Below are 17272 nucleotides of genomic sequence, written 5' to 3' on the forward strand. Positions count from 1 at the left end.
ACCATACACAGAAGAGCAATTCCACATGGTTCACAGGACAGCTCAGTAAAATACAGCCTTACCCCTATTCCAGCAATGCCTGGCCCTGCACAAGCCATTACTCACAAAATTACTCTGCAGCCCCATGTAGTTGCATCAACAATATCAGGTTATTTGTAAGCAGTATGCAGAGATATTTTATAGGCACAAGGACAGCACAGCCCCCTCTCCCAAAGCTGCGTCAGGCGAGGTGTGGCACCTGAGTGCTGCATCCGTCGATGCCTCTCCCTGTCACGCCACTCTCACGCAATGGGCAGCCCAGATCCTGATGGGAGGGTATTAGGATGCTTGCACTCTTTCACAGCAGTCAGTGTGGATGGGCTTTCTTGTACAGACATGTATGAGCCAGCTGTGTGCCAATGGCATTTTGGCCTCTTTCAGAAATAGCATGACCAGCAGGACTAGGGAAGTGATTCTTCCTCTGAACTCAGCACTAGTGAGACCACATCTCAAACACTGTGTCCAGTTCAGGGCTCCTCAGTTCAGGAAGGCCATTGAGGTGCTGGAGCAGGTCCAAGGAAGAACAATGAAGGTGGTGAAGGGTCTGGAGCACAAGTCTTATGAGGAGCAGCTGAGGGAGCTGGGGTTGTTCAGCCTGAAGAAAAGCAGGCTCAGGGGTAACTTTATCTCTCTCTACAGCTACCTAACAGGAGGTTGTAGCCACGTGGGGATCACTCTCTTCCAAGCAACCAGCGAGAGGACATAGTGTTAAGCTCTGTCAGGGGAAGGTTTAAGTTAACATTAGGAAGAGTTTCTTCACAGAAAGGCTGTTTAGACATTGGATTGGACCGCCCAGGGAGGTGGTGGAGTCACTGTCTCTGGAGGTGGTGTCAATGTGGTGATAGACGACAGACCAGACTGGATGATCTCAGAGGTGCTTTCCCTAATCGTTTCCGAAGGCAGACAGACATTCGTATCTAGCGCGGCCCCCGCCCCGCCCCGCCCCGCCCCCGCCCCGCCCCCGCTCCGCCCCGCCCCCGCCCCCGCTCCGCCCCCGCTCCGCCCCGCCCCCGCTCCGCTCCGCCCCGCCCCCGCTCCGCCCCGCCCCCGCTCCGCCCCGCCCCCGCTCCGCCCCCGCTCCGCCCCGCTCCGCCCCCGCTCCGCCCCGCTCCGCCCCCGCTCCGCCCCGCTCCGCCCCGCCCCCGCTCCGCCCCGCCCCCGCTCCGCCCCGCCCCCGCTCCGCCCCGCCCCCGCTCCGCCCCGCCCCCGCTCCGCCCCGCTGGCACCGTGGCGCCGGTCATGGCGGCGGCAGCGCGTCTGTTCCGCGGGGCCGCTCGCGGCCCGCCCGCCGTCGCCTTTGGTCGGGCGCTGGGCTCCGCGCGGCCGGGGCCGGCGGGCTGGGGGGCGCGGCGGGCCGCGCTGGCGGCCGCGGGAGCCCTGGGCGGGCTGGGGCTGGCGCTGGGGCTGTGGCGGCGGCAAGCCGCGTTGGCGGCGGCCCGGGAGGACGAGGAGGAGAAGGAGATGCGGCAGCGGTTCATGGCGCCGCCGGTGAGCGGGCTGCGGGAGCTGCGGCGGCGGCGGCGGGAGCTGCGGAGCCGCATGGAGCTGCTCATCATGGAGACGCAGGCGGAGGTGTGTCGCGCCCTGGCCGACCTGGATCCCGGTGCCTCCTTCGCCGTTGACAGCTGGGAAAGGAAGGAAGGTACGGGGAAGCCGCGGGGGAGACCGCGGATACCGGCACCCCGGGTTCGGTCACCCCTCGGTGACCCTGACCTGGAGCCTGGCGTTGGCAGGCGGAGGCGGCATCAGCTGCGTGCTGCAGGATGGCGAGGTCTTCGAGAAGGCGGGTGTGAACGTGTCCGTCGTGTCCGGACTCCTGTCCGAGGAGGCAGCGCGGCAGATGCGGAGCAGAGGGAAGTCTCTGAAGGCCAAGGACGGTAAGGCGTCTGTCGCGCAGTTGGGAAAGGGAACGGGGACGTGTTCATCTGAGTATTCCCGTTCAAGTACTCTGAAAGCAACCTGGCCTTTGAGTAGAACATGAGGAAGGCCAGACTGATGAAAGTTCAAAGGTTTTCATTTGTATTATAGTGATTTCTGATCAGTAAGCCTGATAGGTGGATTTTCATGTCCCTAGAAAGCTAGGTACGGGAGTGCTTCTCTCTCTGTCTTGCTGCTATGAGGAATGTATTGTCGGCACAGGTGACTTCTCAGTAATGACGCTGTAACGCAACAGTGAAACAGTGCAGGAATGTTGTATGTACCAACGAGGTGGAGGGAGAAACCCAACAACACCTGTAGGCTAGAGGGTACTCAATACACCTTTGTGTAATTAAGGGTAATTGTGAGGACTGGGGGTGGTAGAAGGCAGTGCCTTATGGTTTAAGTGGTCTTCATCTAGTGGGTTCTCCAAAGTATTGTCATGTTTTAGAACAAATACCAAGGAAATAACTGAGTTCGGTGCACAGAAGTGTATAGATGAGAAGTAACTTGCCCACCGATTAATAATTATGGTGACCCAACATGAGACTGTTTCCTGTTGTGCCTTGGAGCGTAAGGGAAAATAGTGATATTTCTTAAATTATGACAAATGAAGTTTATTGAAAAACCGAAGAGCTTTTTCTGTGCATCTTTTTATGCAGGGAAGCTGCCTTTTTGTGCCATGGGTGTGAGCTCTGTTATCCATCCAAAGAATCCTCATGTTCCAACCATGCACTTCAACTACAGATACTTTGAAATTGAAGAAGCAGATGGTAAGGATCATAGTCCAATGAGAAATGTATGAAATGTCTGACTCTGCTCCAAGGAAGTGTGAATGCATGGCTGGGGTAAGAAATCAAGAACCAGTGTGAGTTTGCTCCCAGCTACGTCAAGAGTCAGCAGCCCATCTTGTGAAACTGCTGTCCTATAGTCAGGGTCAGTGGTCGAAAATGGTTTTCACTACCTTGGAGTTTGTTTCATCTCTTCCTGAAGTCACTGATCATTGCACTACCTTGTAGGCAAATTTTTCACTATTGATGTTTAGGGACACCACTGAAAAATGATGTTGTTTTGTATTGTAAAAGTAGTTGTTATTTCTTGGTGAACCACTAGCAACAAGTTGCTGTTCAGAAGTTTAAAAGAAAAATGTTGCTGCTTGCCTCTGCTATAGGAACTAAACAGTGGTGGTTTGGTGGTGGGACTGACCTCACTCCAACTTACTTGAATGAAGAGGATGCCATTCATTTTCACAAGACTCTGAAAGAAGCCTGTGACAAGCATGATCTGAAGCTGTATCCCAAGTACAAGAAATGGTACGTGGATGAAGGTGTGCTTGGGGGGAGCAGAAAGCAGCACTAGGTGTTGGCAGTTAAGTGTATGCTAGGAACTGTAGGTTCTGCTGCCTTTTGAAAAGTATCAGAAAGCCCTAATGAAAATCAGAAGTGTACTGGTACAAATTGTTGTCTAAAGAAATATCTTTATTTACATAATCCTGGATTTTCAAGTTATGATCCTGACAACTAGGATCGTAAGTCTATAGCCCAAAGAAAAACCAAGCTGATTCATCAAGGTTTTGTTGCACTAGGCAACTTAAAATTCCTTTTAGCCTCTGGTGTTAAACTAGGACAAGACTTCTGCCCCATGGACTTGTACAAATTCTGTTTACAGTGAACTCATGGTAAAGGTGCATGATTCAGTGTGAGCTCTTGGGCCATCACAGCAGTTTTGAAAATCCCACTTTTGTTTTTCTGCCTTCAGTCTGGCCTTTACAGCCAGGTAATTTCCAGGTATGTGAAGGACATTGTCCTTAATGTAAAATCTTCATACTTTGATGAAGCTGTATTTTTTCCTCTGGTGACACAATCACTGGGAGTTCAACAGCACATTTTCTAAGATGCAAACTTTCAATGTTCTTCTTGAGCTGAGAGATACAAGTGATGGGATCTTCCACTACCAAGTGGGAGCTTGCTGTTCTGTGTCTGATAATCCTATCTGCCACAAGCTGTGTATGCAGGAAGGTGGGAGTACCCTTTTGTAAGCTATTGGGTCTTGTCTGAGGACAGGAGATAAAGTGGGTGTTATAGTTTGGGTGGCAACCACTTAGTAGAGAGACATTGTCTCTCTGCTTTCTGTCTGAGGATTTTTTGCATGGTAGTTTAGAAAATCTACCTTAATAGTCTGGTTCTTTGCTGCTTAAGTAAAGCTGCAGGGGATAGGCCTTTTCCCACTTTGTTGAAGATAAACATTATTACACTTACCACACTGTCTACCTGATCTAAATTTAAGATTTTTGCCAGGCTTATTCTCTTTTATATTTCTGACTTGGCATTTTTCTCTAACTCTTCTGCCTATCAAAAAACAGAAAACACTGATTGATTATCCCAGTGAATAAAAAATAGTATAGGTTATCTGTTACATCTCCATGTCTCTCTTGTTATGGCCATGCCATGTATAATGCTTGAGAACAGTTGTGGATATATGGAAAACTGGTCCCGTATGGAAAACTAGTCATAATGGAAGAGCCGGGTTTTCTTGATGTTGATGGTTCCTGCTTCCTACTTCCCTTTGCTTTCTCCTCTGTCTGAAGAGTTGCACGCTCAAGCAAGGAATTATAAAAAAGACAGAGTTAAATCATTCAAGTTACAGTAATTTCACAACTAAATACTCCCTGTAAATACAAAAGAGATTAATTGCTTTTAGGATAAGCTGTCCTTACTCATTTATAATCTTAAACATGAGTCATGAAAAGCCACTGCTATAATGACTCAGTCTTTCAACTTACAACTATTTAAAAGCCTTTTTCCAAGGAAGGGTGCTGTGACAGTTGCTTTCTTATCTGGTCTTCGCACCTTAGATTACTTGTGTTTTGATGAAGAAAATTCTTTTACTTGGATGGCGAACAGAATAAATTCTGTAAATAAACTCTTCCAAATTTGAGTTCATATAAAAGCTGTCCAAATAATTTGAGAACTACATATAATGCTAGGAACGGAATCTATCAAAAGCCCTTAGTTTTTAAAGTTTTGAAATCAGATGTCCCTGTTCCAAGTAGGTAGAGGATGTGGATTGGATCAGCCCACGTGGACGCATCTGCCATGGTGTTCAGTGACTTTGTGGTGATGTGTAGCTTTACAGAGACCATTTAATCAGAGCTTTTACTGCAAGTGACACAGGAGTGCTTTCCCGGTGATGCTGCACTGTCCTGTCTCTGGGCAATCAGGGAAACAGTGGGGCACCCAGCCCTGCAGAAACTGACTTGTGGGCAGTATTTCACTGGTTCTGTCCTGCAGCATGTAGCTCTTTGGAGTACTGTTCATGTCTTTGAATACTCTGGACCATATTAGTAATCATCTGATGCTGCTTCTAGGTGTGATGACTACTTCTACATCAAGCACCGTGGTGAGCGGAGAGGGATTGGAGGCATATTCTTTGATGATATGGACTCTCCCTCCAAGGAGGAAGTATTCCAATTTGTAAAGAGTTGTGCCAAAGCTGTCGTGCCTTGTTACATTCCCATTGTGAAAAAGCACTGCCATGACTCTTTCACACCAGAGGAAAAGCTATGGCAACAGCTTCGGAGAGGACGGTGAGTACACAGGAGGTGGACTGGGCTGGCAAGAAAAAAAAATGAGCTAGTTTCTTTATGGTTACAGGTTGTGTGGACCAAAAAAGCTCACCAAGAATTTCAGCATTTTTGTGCATAGAACTAATTCTGAAATCCAGTGCTGGATTGCTAAAGAGGGTGCAAAGAAGGCATTTCCCACTCTTCCATGTTGCAATACAGGCAACCCATACAAAGCACCACCATTTCTTTTCAACTCCTTCAAAAAGCAAGAAAAGAAGAACAGGCCAAGGGGTGTGGGTGTGCTTTATGTCCTCAATCCTGCCCTCTCCTGCAGCCCAGAGATACTGGATATAGGGCTGCCCTGACACATGAGGAGTTAAGGGTGAAGGAATGGTGGCTTCCTATTAAGTAGTGCAAGAAAACCTCAGAAAGTCAGGAAGTAACTGTACTTGAGTACTTTCAGCTCCTTACGTACATATTTATTCCATCTGATCTTGGCATTGAAATTCCTGTAAAGGAATTGAGGATACCTGTAGAAGACTTAGGAGGATGCTTGTTAATGTCACCAACTGTTAATGCTGCAAAAGCTTAAGTACATTGGTCAATACAGTTGTACTCTGTTCTCCATGTCCTGTGAGTGTTTGAGCGTATGGAGAATTGAAACTCTGCTTTGTGCTTAACTGGAGTCTTTAGTTTCTGCCTGTTCTTCAGAGAAATGTAAGACTGGCATGGTAAGAGTGTAAGCATTCAAGTTCAGATCACTGGTCTGCAGCTGCTGGTCACTTAAGCAAGCGTCCTTAATTTGGTGGGACTGTTCTTGGAAACATCTTTCAGGATCCAGTGTGTGAATGGGATTTAGCAAACCTGCAAAGTTTAAAAGGGGGAATAGCTTTTCTGAGTTGCAGCCAGGACCAGCTTGCGGCCTATTTCCCTGGGTCTGTTTGCAGGTTATGGGGGCTATGTAAAGCTTTCCATTTCTGCACATAGATAAGAGCTTTTGCCTTCCTGTATCTTTAAGTACAAATGCCCTGTACTGGCTCTTGAGATAATCCCTGACGAATTGTCACAGCTCTAGTCCTATGCTGGTAGCAGAAAATGGTCTATTTCATCACTTACAAATCCCAGCCACCACTCTTAAGCTATCTGACTTCTGCTGTTTCCAGATCTTCCCAGGAACCAGGAAATACTGTTCTAGCCTTGCTGCTTAACGTGTCCTTCAGCATGGAGGACTGCACAGTAGGATTTTTTGTCTGGTTATTTTCAGTACCTTTAAGGCCTCTCTATTACACACCCACAAAGAAGAGAAGAACCAAGGTAAATGTAATGTTGAGCTTGCCAGCAGGGCTGAGGCCTGGGAGGAATACAGTACAGCACAGGAGCCTGCAGACCGCTCTCCTTTGAACAGTTGGTGTGCTCTAGTCTCTTAGCTGAGGTCACTTCTCCCAGTGTTCTGTGGAGTGGCAAGGTCACACCCACATTCCTATGCAGAGAACGCTAAAGAACAGTTGACCCCAACTCAGCAGAAAAAGAGTCTGGTTTTGTTTGACGTCTGCCATTTGAAGAAAGCACAACCAATTTCTGCTAATAAGCTAGGTTTTTTTCTGTTGCATCTCTTCATTCCTGTAGGTATGTAGAGTTCAACTTGGTTTATGACAGAGGTACAAAGTTTGGCCTCCTGACACCAGGATCAAGAATCGAAAGCATTCTTATGTCTCTGCCACTGACTGCAAGGTAAGGGTGTGATTATGTGGGGTTGCAGCAGGCACTGTTCTTAGTAAAATACTTAATAGGATTAAATCAAAGGTCTCTCCTGGTCTCTAGTCTCTTAACAGTGATAAGTTCATGCCTGATACAAGAACAGTTCTCTGTTCTACAAATGCAGATGCTTCTCCGTTGTACTCACCTAATTGCCAGTAGTATGTGGCATAGAGATTTTCGGGCAAAAAAAAAAAATACAGTTCTTGTGCTTAGTTCCTCTTGATAGATTTATTGTTCTCGCTCTATGGGTTTATGTTTAGTAGCCCTTCGAAACCATGAGAGCTTCTGGCAATCCTGCCAAATGTGGGGCAAGGAGCTCCATGGTTTAACTAACTGTGTGTTGCATGAGAAAGTACCTCTTTGTTTTCTTCTTGAACCTGATGACTTCATCTGACTTTTCACTAAGTAACATGATTTTCTTCCTGTTCATTTTCTCCATAACAGTTTTTATTTTACAGGCTTTTGGGGGTTTTCATTGTTTGTTTTCCAGGCTGACAGTTTGTTTTCCTGCTCTTTTTTGTCTTTTGTACAGTTGATGTTTCATCCTTTTGCCACTTTTACTAGGCTTAAGTTTTCTGTGCCTTTTCTGAACTGGGGATAAGGAAGAGACAATGTAAGCTACATATCTGGATACAAGATGCAGGTGTGCTCCTGACTCATAGTGGCATAGCAATATTTTAATTCATTATTCTTTCCATAATCCTAGTATTCTGTTTGCTGGTTTTGACTGCTGTTCAGCAGTCAAAAGGTGACCACTTCAGGTGGCTTTTTCATAGAACTGTTACAATGCCAGGGTCTTTTCTGGGCAATACAATTTAAGTCAATTTGTGTGCAACTTTTTTCTGTGTCCATCACATAAATCAACAGTGAATTTCCTGCCATTTTATTACTCAGTTGCTTGGCTAAATACTGTTTTTAACTGTCCTTTTAGGTTTTAACCCATCTTGCTTATGCTTGTCACACCAGCCAATTTGGTCATTTACTATTTATTCCCACTTTCAGGTTGCTTTTGGGTATCCTGTCATGAATTCCTAGGAAAAAACTGCCTGCTGCCTTGTAACTGTGAAGGCAGTGCTGTTCTCACCATATATCTTCATCCCACTGACAACATCTGATGTGTCCCTGACCTGGTGGTGCAGCATGTTCTGTGTTTTGTTATAATTTCTGTGGTTGTCTGGGTTTGCTCTTTTTCATCAGTAAACTAGCTCACTTCACAGCATGAATGGGTCATTCCTTGTGGGGGTAAAGGAGCAAGGAGGATATACCCATATCTCTTTGACTGCTGACACTTTCCTTTCTCTCTTGTGTCTCTTTCAATTGCTTTTTCAATGAAAAAAGGGATCTTTCACCACTTTTGTTCTTAAAACCAAGATTCAACAAAGACTCATAGAGTTTCCAGCCAAAATTCTGGAAAAAGGTTGTGTCACTGTCAGAATTCAGCGTGTTCCTGTTTTTGTTCACCTTCTTTGTGATACTAGGGTGTCACAAGAGACTGTTACAAGATTTTTGCAAATAAACCTGCATGCCTTGTGGGGAATGGGGTACTGCTCTTTTTCCTTGTCCTTCCAGATTTTTCAAAAGTTGGTAAAAAAGATGAAGCTAACATTTCTCCTGTCTACCCTGGTGGCATTATTATTTGTTTTTACTGAACTTGTGATTTGTAACTGTATCTGTCATCTCAGCCAAGAGTATCAACTGTATATGTAGCTTTGCATCCTAAGAAAAGGCAACTCCAGTCCAAACACAGCCTGGTGCAGAGAAGTGGCTGCCAGCTGGGCCATCTGAGTGAGTTTCACTTGTCCTTGCAGGTGGGAGTATATGCACAACCCACCAGAGAGCTCGAAAGAAGCAGAAATTCTGGAGGTTCTGCGAAATCCCAAAGACTGGGTGCACTGACACAGATCATGAACAAGATTGATTGCTTCCACTGAGCCATTCTGAGAGAACAGGAATACCTGCAAACCAGCCCATTCAAACTGCTGTTGTGTGGTGTTTCAGTGTGTCTATTTATACTCTTACCTCCTGCCTTAATTATGCTGTAGACTTGTTAGAACTTGCAAATGTTTGAACTCATTTTTTTAGACTGATGGGCTAATGTTGTCATCCCCTGTTGCTGTTGCCTTGTGAAGGACTGGTGAAGGCCTCACAGGGCTACTCTGCACGCTTTAGATGACTGCAAAATGGCAAACTACTGTGGTGTCTTCAGGGAAATGAAAGCATTATCTGTGCCTAAATAGCACTGCTTACCCTTTTAAAATGTTGGTGTGCTTAAAAACATTTTTTTAAAGAATAAAGGGAATATTTGGTATTATATTAAACCTTAAACTGTGCTTTCAGGAAGCTGTGTAAAAGGTAGTACTTCACATGTATTTTGGTGATGTTTTGATTGTAGGAGCGGGGGAAATGGTTTAAGATGTGCTGCAGCAGCATAATTTGGCTGATGTGGGTTGAGGTCTCGGTGTTACCTCATGAGAATGGAAGAATGGCTGTCTTTGAGAAAATCAGCACTGAGCGTCTGTGCCGCGATCACACAGCAGAGTAATGCTGCTCGGGCCGGCTCCATTGCCGGGGAGGTCCATGGTGGATCAGGACGCTGCTGCGTGCCTTCATGCTCCTCCCAGCTTTGGACAAATGTGATTGTCTTGTCTCTCAGCTCGAACTTGCTGAGCTGGGAGGGGAAAAGCAAGTGGGGCGTGGGTTTTTTTTCCCCCACCGTTTGAGGGGGGGGAAAACCCAAAAAGCTAGTATGTCTCCCCGTCGGGGAATCGAACCCCGGTCTCCCGCGTGACAGGCGGGGATACTCACCACTATACTAACGAGGAATTAGACATAGGGCTCCTCTCTCCCAGTCATCACGTGGTATCAGCTCACCTGCTGTCAGCTCCTGGTGTACGGGTGACACTTGGCCTGGCCCAGAGTGGGATAGGATGGGGAGAGGTGCCGGTCCAGCTCGCACTCACTGTGCCCCCATGACCGCCCAAGTCCAGTTTCCTCTTGGCCGTACCGCGTTCCTTTCCGTGTTACCCCTCCGCCCCTAAAACAAAATAAAGTGATCCTCTGCAAAGTCAGTAATCTCATGGCTAAGGGGGGGGAAAGAACCCAAAAACAAGCACAATAACGTGGCCCGTACGGGGATCGAACCCGCGACCTTGGCGTTATTAGCACCACGCTCTAACCAACTGAGCTAACCGGCCAACCCGTCGAGGGAATATTAAGAACCAGTATCCAAGGCACTCCCACACCCGTGCTGTGGGTGCAGCTACTGCCGAGCGCCGTTCTGCACCATTACTGCGATCGCTCTTCCTAGACACCGCCTGCGTGAATTGTTTCGGGGAGCCGTGGTAGAGCAGCAAGGGCACTAGCCAGAGTGACGAGCATTCCTAAAAACTTGAGACTTTAACAACCTTTCGTTTTTCTCTGCCTGTTCCCTCCTCCGGTGCGCAGGGGGCACGGAGCGGCTCAGCGAGGCTGCACCCCGCACACGGACGCGCACCTCCCAGCGGCACCACTGCAGCGAACCGCCACGCTTTGTAGGAACCATTCCCGACCCTTCCCTCTCTCCCTCCTTTTGGCCACGCCGCGGACGGGAATGCGATGGAAAGAGTGATGGGTCATTCCCCCGGTGATGGCTCATTTGGATCACTCGTGAAATCAAGACATTGATTAGAAAAATGCAGAAAATATTTCAGAATTAAATACCTCTGAGTCAGTGAGAAAGCCGGAGAGGAAGAGGACGTCATCAAATTCCCAGCCCTTCCCCTCACAAACTGTCAGTATGAGTGCTAAGTTTAGCTCTTCTTTGTTGTTTCATTTGCCATTAACACAACCTATCATTAAATACATCAATAAAAAACATACTGGGAAGCTAAATGTAAGGTAATATCTGCATAGAGAAGCATATATAAAAGTGTCATGACAATACAAGAGCTTCCTCAAATCCTGGGCAACATTTAACAGACATGTTCCCACAGGCTGCAGAAAAAGACCCCAAAGCTGCCACCAAAGCAATGACCAATACATGGTGTGAGGAAATGGTCACAGATCATGTGTAAGAAAATATGGAGTAAGGAAGGAAAAGGACAGGAGACATCTGATGAAAAAAGGGCAGAAAACTACAGATGTGCATGAAGAGGAAAGAAGCAGAAAGCCCCACAATAAGGGGACTTTTTAGAATAAAAATTTCTAAATTGAAAAGGCATCATTTATTAGTGACATGCTGGGCCTTAAAAAAATAAGTGGGCAGTCTATAAAATAAAAAATTATTTGATTAGCTGTAGAACTGGAAGAATCTGCAAAAAGTCATATACCTAAAAAAGCAACCCTGACGTGGTCTAATTTCAACTGGTGCTGTTTTTCTTTCCTTAAGCAGCAGCATTCAATCACTAATACGGTGGGACTCCAAGACTGTAGGTTTTCCTACAGTCACCGGACCACAGTCCTCGGAAATTGATCAAAAAATTTTAGGAAACAGGACTGAAGCAGTAGAATCACTCCAGAGGCAAGATGAAGAGTGTCTGTTGTAAGCAGAATATGGATTTTAAACTCTGTCTCATGCTTTCTCAAAAACACACTTCTAATGGATTTTGTTAGATTTTCAAGCTCAAGAAGCATCATGATAAAGACAACAGTCTGTTGTATTGTGTTTTATTATCTTTGTTTGTTGCATTGTGTTTTATTATCCTTGTTCTCAGTTTGAAATGGTTTCACCTATGTACCCCTACTTCCTTCCCGAAAATGGTTTGCCCCCAGTTACTCCCCTCCTCCCTCATGTCAATCCTCCCTATATCTGCAGAGCCATTCCCTAGTCTCCTCCCTGTACCCCTGTTAATCACCCGACAGCCCTTCCCCTCTTTCCAGAATCTTCCCTCAGAGGCATCGAGTGATTGGGCAGAGATCAGGGCCCTCCCTTAAGGTACCTCCTAATTTGTGATCCTTCTTGTCCATCTCCCGGGTTTACACACCCCCTGTTTCCCCTATTGGATGTTTGCTGTATCTTTCCCTTGTTTCCGCCCCCTCCATTATAAGCTGGTGCAGGGGGTCAGTTTGTGCTCTCTGCAGTAGGTTCCCATGAGGTTTGGGGCTTTCTTGTGTCCCGTAATAAACCTTGGATTTACCCCTGCTGAGAGTTGACCCTTTCCTCCTCCACCGTCGTCTGCCAGCTTCTCCTCTGACTTAGGGTTGATATCCTTAGCTGCCCTCCTGTACCCTCTGGGCACAGGGGACTGTCCCCTGCAGTCGACCATGTCAGGCTGCTTGGTCACTGAGAGGACGCGGTGACAACAGTCGGAGAAGAGAGAAGCTGTACAGTCACTTTGTGTTTCTGCTGTTGTTAGTAGACCTCAGTGTAAAATAATTTCAGAGACACCAGGACAAGACCTTTTCCAGAGCAAATTGCTCAGTAAAGAAAGAACAACTGCAAAATTGTGTGCCAGGACCCAGAAGATACAATGCAACTGCAATGAAATGCGTCTTTCTGCAAGAGAAGGTATTTGCAGCCCTAACTTACATTATTACCAACCTTGACTCTTTTTTATTAGGTTATCCCTAATTTATTGACCACTCATTCGTTTAAAATACCATTTTCTAAGACAATTATGAACTATTTCACCATTTTTAAAATGCAAGAAGCACAGTTTGTTTTGTTCCTATTTAGCTATTGTGTCATTACAGTTCAAAATACATTTCCAAATACATTTTCCAGTCTTTCAGGATAAGAAGGATGCCTAGGGAGAGGTGTACATTATTTTTTCTTCCTGGAGTAAGAAATAAGTAATTGTCTTGTCAACTGTTGCATCAGGAATGTGCAGGTGAAAGATGGTGAATCTTTGATGACAGATGTTTGTCTAAATGCAATACTTAGAACTACATGTTTGAAATGCCTGTTTCCTTTTCTTTTCCCCAAGGAGTCAGATTTAATAAATTTAATACTTTCAATATCTTTCCTTTCCCAGGAAAAACAGTTGTTCCAAGAAAACCACATAAGAAGAACTAGTCCAGGAATGAGGAAGTAAAGGATGACATTTACTTTCCCCCTCTTAAATATGGTACGTTGCAGGTAAGTGATCGTGTTCGTAAAACTGATTTTTGAACTTCAGTTTAGCTAAGAACTCTTTTACAATATAATGGTTTTAATTAGCTTTATAATTAATTTTTAATAAATCATAAGCAGTGTGTACTACTCATAAACGGTGTGATTTTCCACTGTAACCAGCAAGCAGCAAAGTTTATTTTACCAACTGCTATTGTTAGAATAGATTTGGAAAATTAATTAAACTTTTGAAGTTTTTGCCAAACTAACCCTGATGTCACCTTCAGTGAACAAAGCCTGGGGGAGAGAGGTATTGCTACACCTGGAATGCAAAATTTATAGCCTTCCTAGGACATGTTGCAGGAACCAGAAGTTAAAGAAGAAACTAACAAAGACAATTCAGCATTTGTGCTGGAAATGCCTTATTAGGGAAAAAGATTAGTAAAAAACCTGAAAATGTTCATAATGAGAAATCAATAACCAACAAGACACAGAATACTGTTTAATGAAAATAATTACATAGTTTATAACCAATAGACATTAATTTCTTCGTTTGATAAAAATGTGTAAGTAAGTGAAAAGTTTTGAAAGTGGCCCAGCATTTAGGCAGAGCTATATCCATGCACACACTGGCACTGTGAATAAAGCAATGCCTACTTTCTAATACTAAAATATAGTGTTTGATTTATCCCGATGCTTTTGGCGACAGGTGGAGCAAAAAGACGTATGTACATGGCCAAAACTGGTTACAAATGTGCCTTAAAGATGCTAGATTCTGATGGCTTTCTGCAGGTTCTTGATCCCCCCCAGACTTGTGTAACACTATAGGAAATGGCATTTTTAAATTGTTATTGCCCCCTCCCTTTTTTTTTTTATTACTGAAACCAATTACACAGTGCCAACTTTGCCGCCTTTTTAGCAAGGAAAACCCAACTACCCTTGAGAGACTATCTGAAATTTCTGAATGTAAACCACCCAGCAAACCACGCCTTTCATGATGGCAGACAAGAGGTTGATGGATTTGGGAGCCAGGGGGTGGGTTTCCCTGTCAGCCATACCCTTCAAATGCGCTCCGTGAGGCGGGACTCACCGTAAACCTCGTGTTCAAGCTTAGAGCAACGCAAATGCAGGAAGTCGCGAGCCGCAGGTAGTTAGGAAAGCCTCGGTGGGGTCTCCCTCCGTGCCCGCTCGGGCGCGGCAGCGCTGACGGCTCCCTGAAGGCGCCCAGACGGCCGCCATTTCCCCTCAGGCGCTTCCTGCCTAGCCTGGTTACACCCGGCCTCAACATACTAAGGCGCTCCTCGTTAGTATAGTGGTGAGTATCCCCGCCTGTCACGCGGGAGACCGGGGTTCGATTCCCCGACGGGGAGGTCATGGTGCTATTTTGCTGCGCCATCGCCACTTTACTTTTCTTCGGTGAAATTGCCATCCATCCCCTTACCATCGGGAACATGGCTGGAGGAGTGGGGCGGAAAGGAGTCGGCGTCTGCGGCGGTGGCGCCGGGCGTTGGGCGGCCGTGATCGTATAGTGGTCAGTACTCTGCGTTGTGGTCGCAGCAACCTCGGTTCGAATCCGAGTCACGGCAGGAGCATGTGGTGTTTTGCTAGGCTTTCTCGTCTCGTCTCGTCTTTTTCGTCTCCCTGCCGCCATCGTTGTCTGAGAGCGCCTTAGCCGAGACGGGGCGAGGTGACTTTCGTCCTCCTGACCCCGGCTACGGGGTGGGTACGCCTGGGACTCGTTCCTGGGCGGGAGCGGTTTGATACCAAGAACGCTAAAACGGCAAGAAAAAAATAAAGGCTAAAAAAAAAAAAAAACCAACCAAAAAAAAACCCACCCCAACAAAAACCCCACACCAAAAAAGGACCACCCAAAAAGCCTGCTGGCCCGTACGGGGATCGAACCCGCGACCTTGGCGTTATTAGCACCACGCTCTAACCAACTGAGCTAACCGGCCCACTGTACAGGTGCTCCTATAGGCTTGATTGGCAGCCTATCAGCTGCCTCGGTCCGCCCCCGCTTGCGCAGACGGGTGGGGGTGGCTCCGGGACTCACGCGCAAATCCCGGCGACCCTCGGCGGGGGTGGCGCCGAGTCGGGAACACGCTAGGAAGAAGTACTGCAGAAAGTGAGGGGGCGAAGGCGCCGATTTGACGGACAAATGCGGAAAACCTGAGAGACTGTATATGCAGTAGTCGTGGCCGAGTGGTTAAGGCGATGGACTAGAAATCCATTGGGGTCTCCCCGCGCAGGTTCGAATCCTGCCGACTACGAAGAGGTTATTTTTCTCCTCCTAAATATTCTTCTCTCTGCGGTGTCCCAAATTCTCTTCCTCTTTGCCTTTTTTTTTTTCACGAGAAAAAATTTTCACCAGTAAGAAACGAAGAAACGAGGGAATTCGGAGTCACTCCCCGAGAGTCTCAGCTCAGAGCAGGAACCCTCCAGTGGGAAAAGGATGCCCTCAGGAGCGCCTCGGATCTTTTTCCACAGGGCGAGGCGGTGCTGTACCCGGCCCGCCCGGCGCCGTGGCTTAGCTGGTTAAAGCGCCTGTCTAGTAAACAGGAGATCCTGGGTTCGAATCCCAGCGGTGCCTGTGTTATCCATGGCGTTTCCCGCCGGTTTATTTTGGACGAGCCGCCTCAATTCCCTCGCCGGGTTTCTTCCCCCTCATCCCGTGCCCGCAGCAGCGCAGCGCGGCCCAAGTTGCTCGTGTCTGCACTGTAGCGGGTTAAGGTGGGCGTCGATCGTTTTCATCATTTACACCGCATAGACGGAGGAGCCCCCCTGTACCCATGTGCCGTCCTCTCGAAGGGCGTCTTCTAGTGCCGACGGGCATCTCGGCCCGTGTCGTTTCCTACAGGAAATCGGGCTGTGCCCTCCTGCGGAGATCGCCCGTGACAGGTGAGCCCTGAGCAGCGCCTTTCCTTCAGCCCCTCTCTCACGTCCGGCTGGACACTGTCCTCCACAAGCATCAGCCGCGGCTAATCAAGTCGTAACCGTAGCAGCTTTTATTTGGCTCTGCAGGTGAACACGGAAGGGTGTGGGCGCCTCCAGAAGGCGAGAATTTTCTCCCTCTTCTGCTGATCGGCACAAGGAGTGCGTCAAGAAGCCACACCAGCAGTCCCCATCACCTGGGCGAGGCCCAAAAAAAAAAAAAAAAAAATGGCCCGTACGGGGATCGAACCCGCGACCTTGGCGTTATTAGCACCACGCTCTAACCAACTGAGCTAACCGGCCTGTTGCTTGAATTTTTTTTGTTTTTAATGAGTTTTCTACATGTCAGACGGCTGCCTGGGCAGTACTAACCACGACCTGCGCGGCTGCCGCGGCGCCGATCCCTACTGAGCCGATCCGTAAGGGCATCGCCTGCACCGAACGGAGGCGCAAATGCGTGGGCACCACGCGTGTCCCTGACGCACTTACCTCCGCTCACCCACCCGCGTTCGACGGGACCACGCATCAAAACAGCGCCTCACAGGGCCCAAGCAGAAAATTCGATGTCAGGAGTGGGATTCGAACCCACGCCTCCAGGGGAGACTGCGACCTGAACGCAGCGCCTTAGACCGCTCGGCCATCCTGACCGCTGCTGTGATTTTCTGGCCGCCCCAATTCAGTTCCACCGGAACCCGGGGCTCCCCCGACCATACACGGAGTAAAAGTGCATCGTTTATGCCACCTGAACGGCACAGCAGCAGAGCGATGCCAGGGTAGCAGGGCATCCCAGCTGCCCTTTGCAGCCCCCAGGCACTGTATAAGCGCCCCCAAAAGGCCACCCTGAAACACCACTCAGCAGCAGGAGCCACTGTTCTGTCACGCCCTCAGAGATCACAGGTGAAGAGGGCTCTCAGTCCTCCACAAGAGACCAAGGATTTCTGGGTTACAAAAACCCACTTACATTAGAGCAGTCCAGAGACCAGGACTAACATTAGAGATACAGTTTTGCACAGACCTGTAGATAACTGCGCAAA

At 47.6% G+C, this 17272-nt stretch overlaps 2 protein-coding genes and 9 non-coding genes across 12 annotated transcripts; 5 read left to right on the forward strand and 6 right to left on the reverse strand.

Moving 5' to 3' along the window:
- The first annotated feature begins 1265 nt into the window (after positions 1 to 1265).
- On the forward strand, positions 1266 to 9604 carry CPOX (coproporphyrinogen oxidase). Its single transcript, XM_064410032.1, has 7 exons — positions 1266 to 1681; positions 1773 to 1916; positions 2619 to 2729; positions 3128 to 3269; positions 5324 to 5542; positions 7148 to 7252; positions 9088 to 9604. Exons 1-7 carry the CDS (start codon positions 1279 to 1281, stop codon positions 9173 to 9175), a joined length of 1212 nt encoding a protein of 403 aa, XP_064266102.1. The 5' UTR covers positions 1266 to 1278; the 3' UTR covers positions 9176 to 9604.
- Positions 9234 to 15549, reverse strand: LOC135294578 (uncharacterized). Of its 2 annotated transcripts, XR_010356639.1 has the most exons (4): positions 15361 to 15549; positions 14398 to 15079; positions 10085 to 10313; positions 9234 to 9947 (listed from the first exon to the last, which is right to left on the reverse strand). XR_010356639.1 is itself a non-coding variant. In XM_064410051.1 (3 exons), the coding sequence occupies exons 2-3, from the start codon at positions 14956 to 14958 to the stop codon at positions 10236 to 10238; spliced, it is 639 nt and encodes a 212-aa protein (XP_064266121.1). In that variant the 5' UTR covers positions 14959 to 15079; positions 15361 to 15549; the 3' UTR covers positions 9234 to 10235. The 2 variants fall into 2 exon arrangements, 1 of the variants encoding a protein (XP_064266121.1); XM_064410051.1 differs by having other exon boundaries at positions 9234 to 10313.
- On the reverse strand, positions 10030 to 10101 carry TRNAD-GUC (transfer RNA aspartic acid (anticodon GUC)). The gene has a single exon. It is a non-coding gene; the product is annotated as a tRNA-Asp (tRNA).
- On the reverse strand, positions 10400 to 10473 carry TRNAI-AAU (transfer RNA isoleucine (anticodon AAU)). Its single transcript has one exon. It is a non-coding gene; the product is annotated as a tRNA-Ile (tRNA).
- On the forward strand, positions 14606 to 14677 carry TRNAD-GUC (transfer RNA aspartic acid (anticodon GUC)). Its single transcript has one exon. It is a non-coding gene; the product is annotated as a tRNA-Asp (tRNA).
- TRNAH-GUG (transfer RNA histidin (anticodon GUG)) lies at positions 14822 to 14893 on the forward strand. Its single transcript has one exon. It is a non-coding gene; the product is annotated as a tRNA-His (tRNA).
- TRNAI-AAU (transfer RNA isoleucine (anticodon AAU)) lies at positions 15189 to 15262 on the reverse strand. Its single transcript has one exon. It is a non-coding gene; the product is annotated as a tRNA-Ile (tRNA).
- TRNAS-AGA (transfer RNA serine (anticodon AGA)) lies at positions 15496 to 15577 on the forward strand. Its single transcript has one exon. It is a non-coding gene; the product is annotated as a tRNA-Ser (tRNA).
- A 246-nt stretch (positions 15578 to 15823) lies between these two features.
- TRNAT-AGU (transfer RNA threonine (anticodon AGU)) lies at positions 15824 to 15897 on the forward strand. The gene has a single exon. It is a non-coding gene; the product is annotated as a tRNA-Thr (tRNA).
- A 570-nt stretch (positions 15898 to 16467) lies between these two features.
- TRNAI-AAU (transfer RNA isoleucine (anticodon AAU)) lies at positions 16468 to 16541 on the reverse strand. The gene has a single exon. It is a non-coding gene; the product is annotated as a tRNA-Ile (tRNA).
- A 261-nt stretch (positions 16542 to 16802) lies between these two features.
- On the reverse strand, positions 16803 to 16885 carry TRNAL-CAG (transfer RNA leucine (anticodon CAG)). Its single transcript has one exon. It is a non-coding gene; the product is annotated as a tRNA-Leu (tRNA).
- Between the last annotated feature and the right edge of the window lie 387 nt (positions 16886 to 17272).

The sequence above is a fragment of the Passer domesticus genome, chromosome 2 (genome assembly GCF_036417665.1).
Source record: "Passer domesticus isolate bPasDom1 chromosome 2, bPasDom1.hap1, whole genome shotgun sequence".
Classification (NCBI taxonomy): Eukaryota; Metazoa; Chordata; class Aves; order Passeriformes; family Passeridae; genus Passer; species Passer domesticus.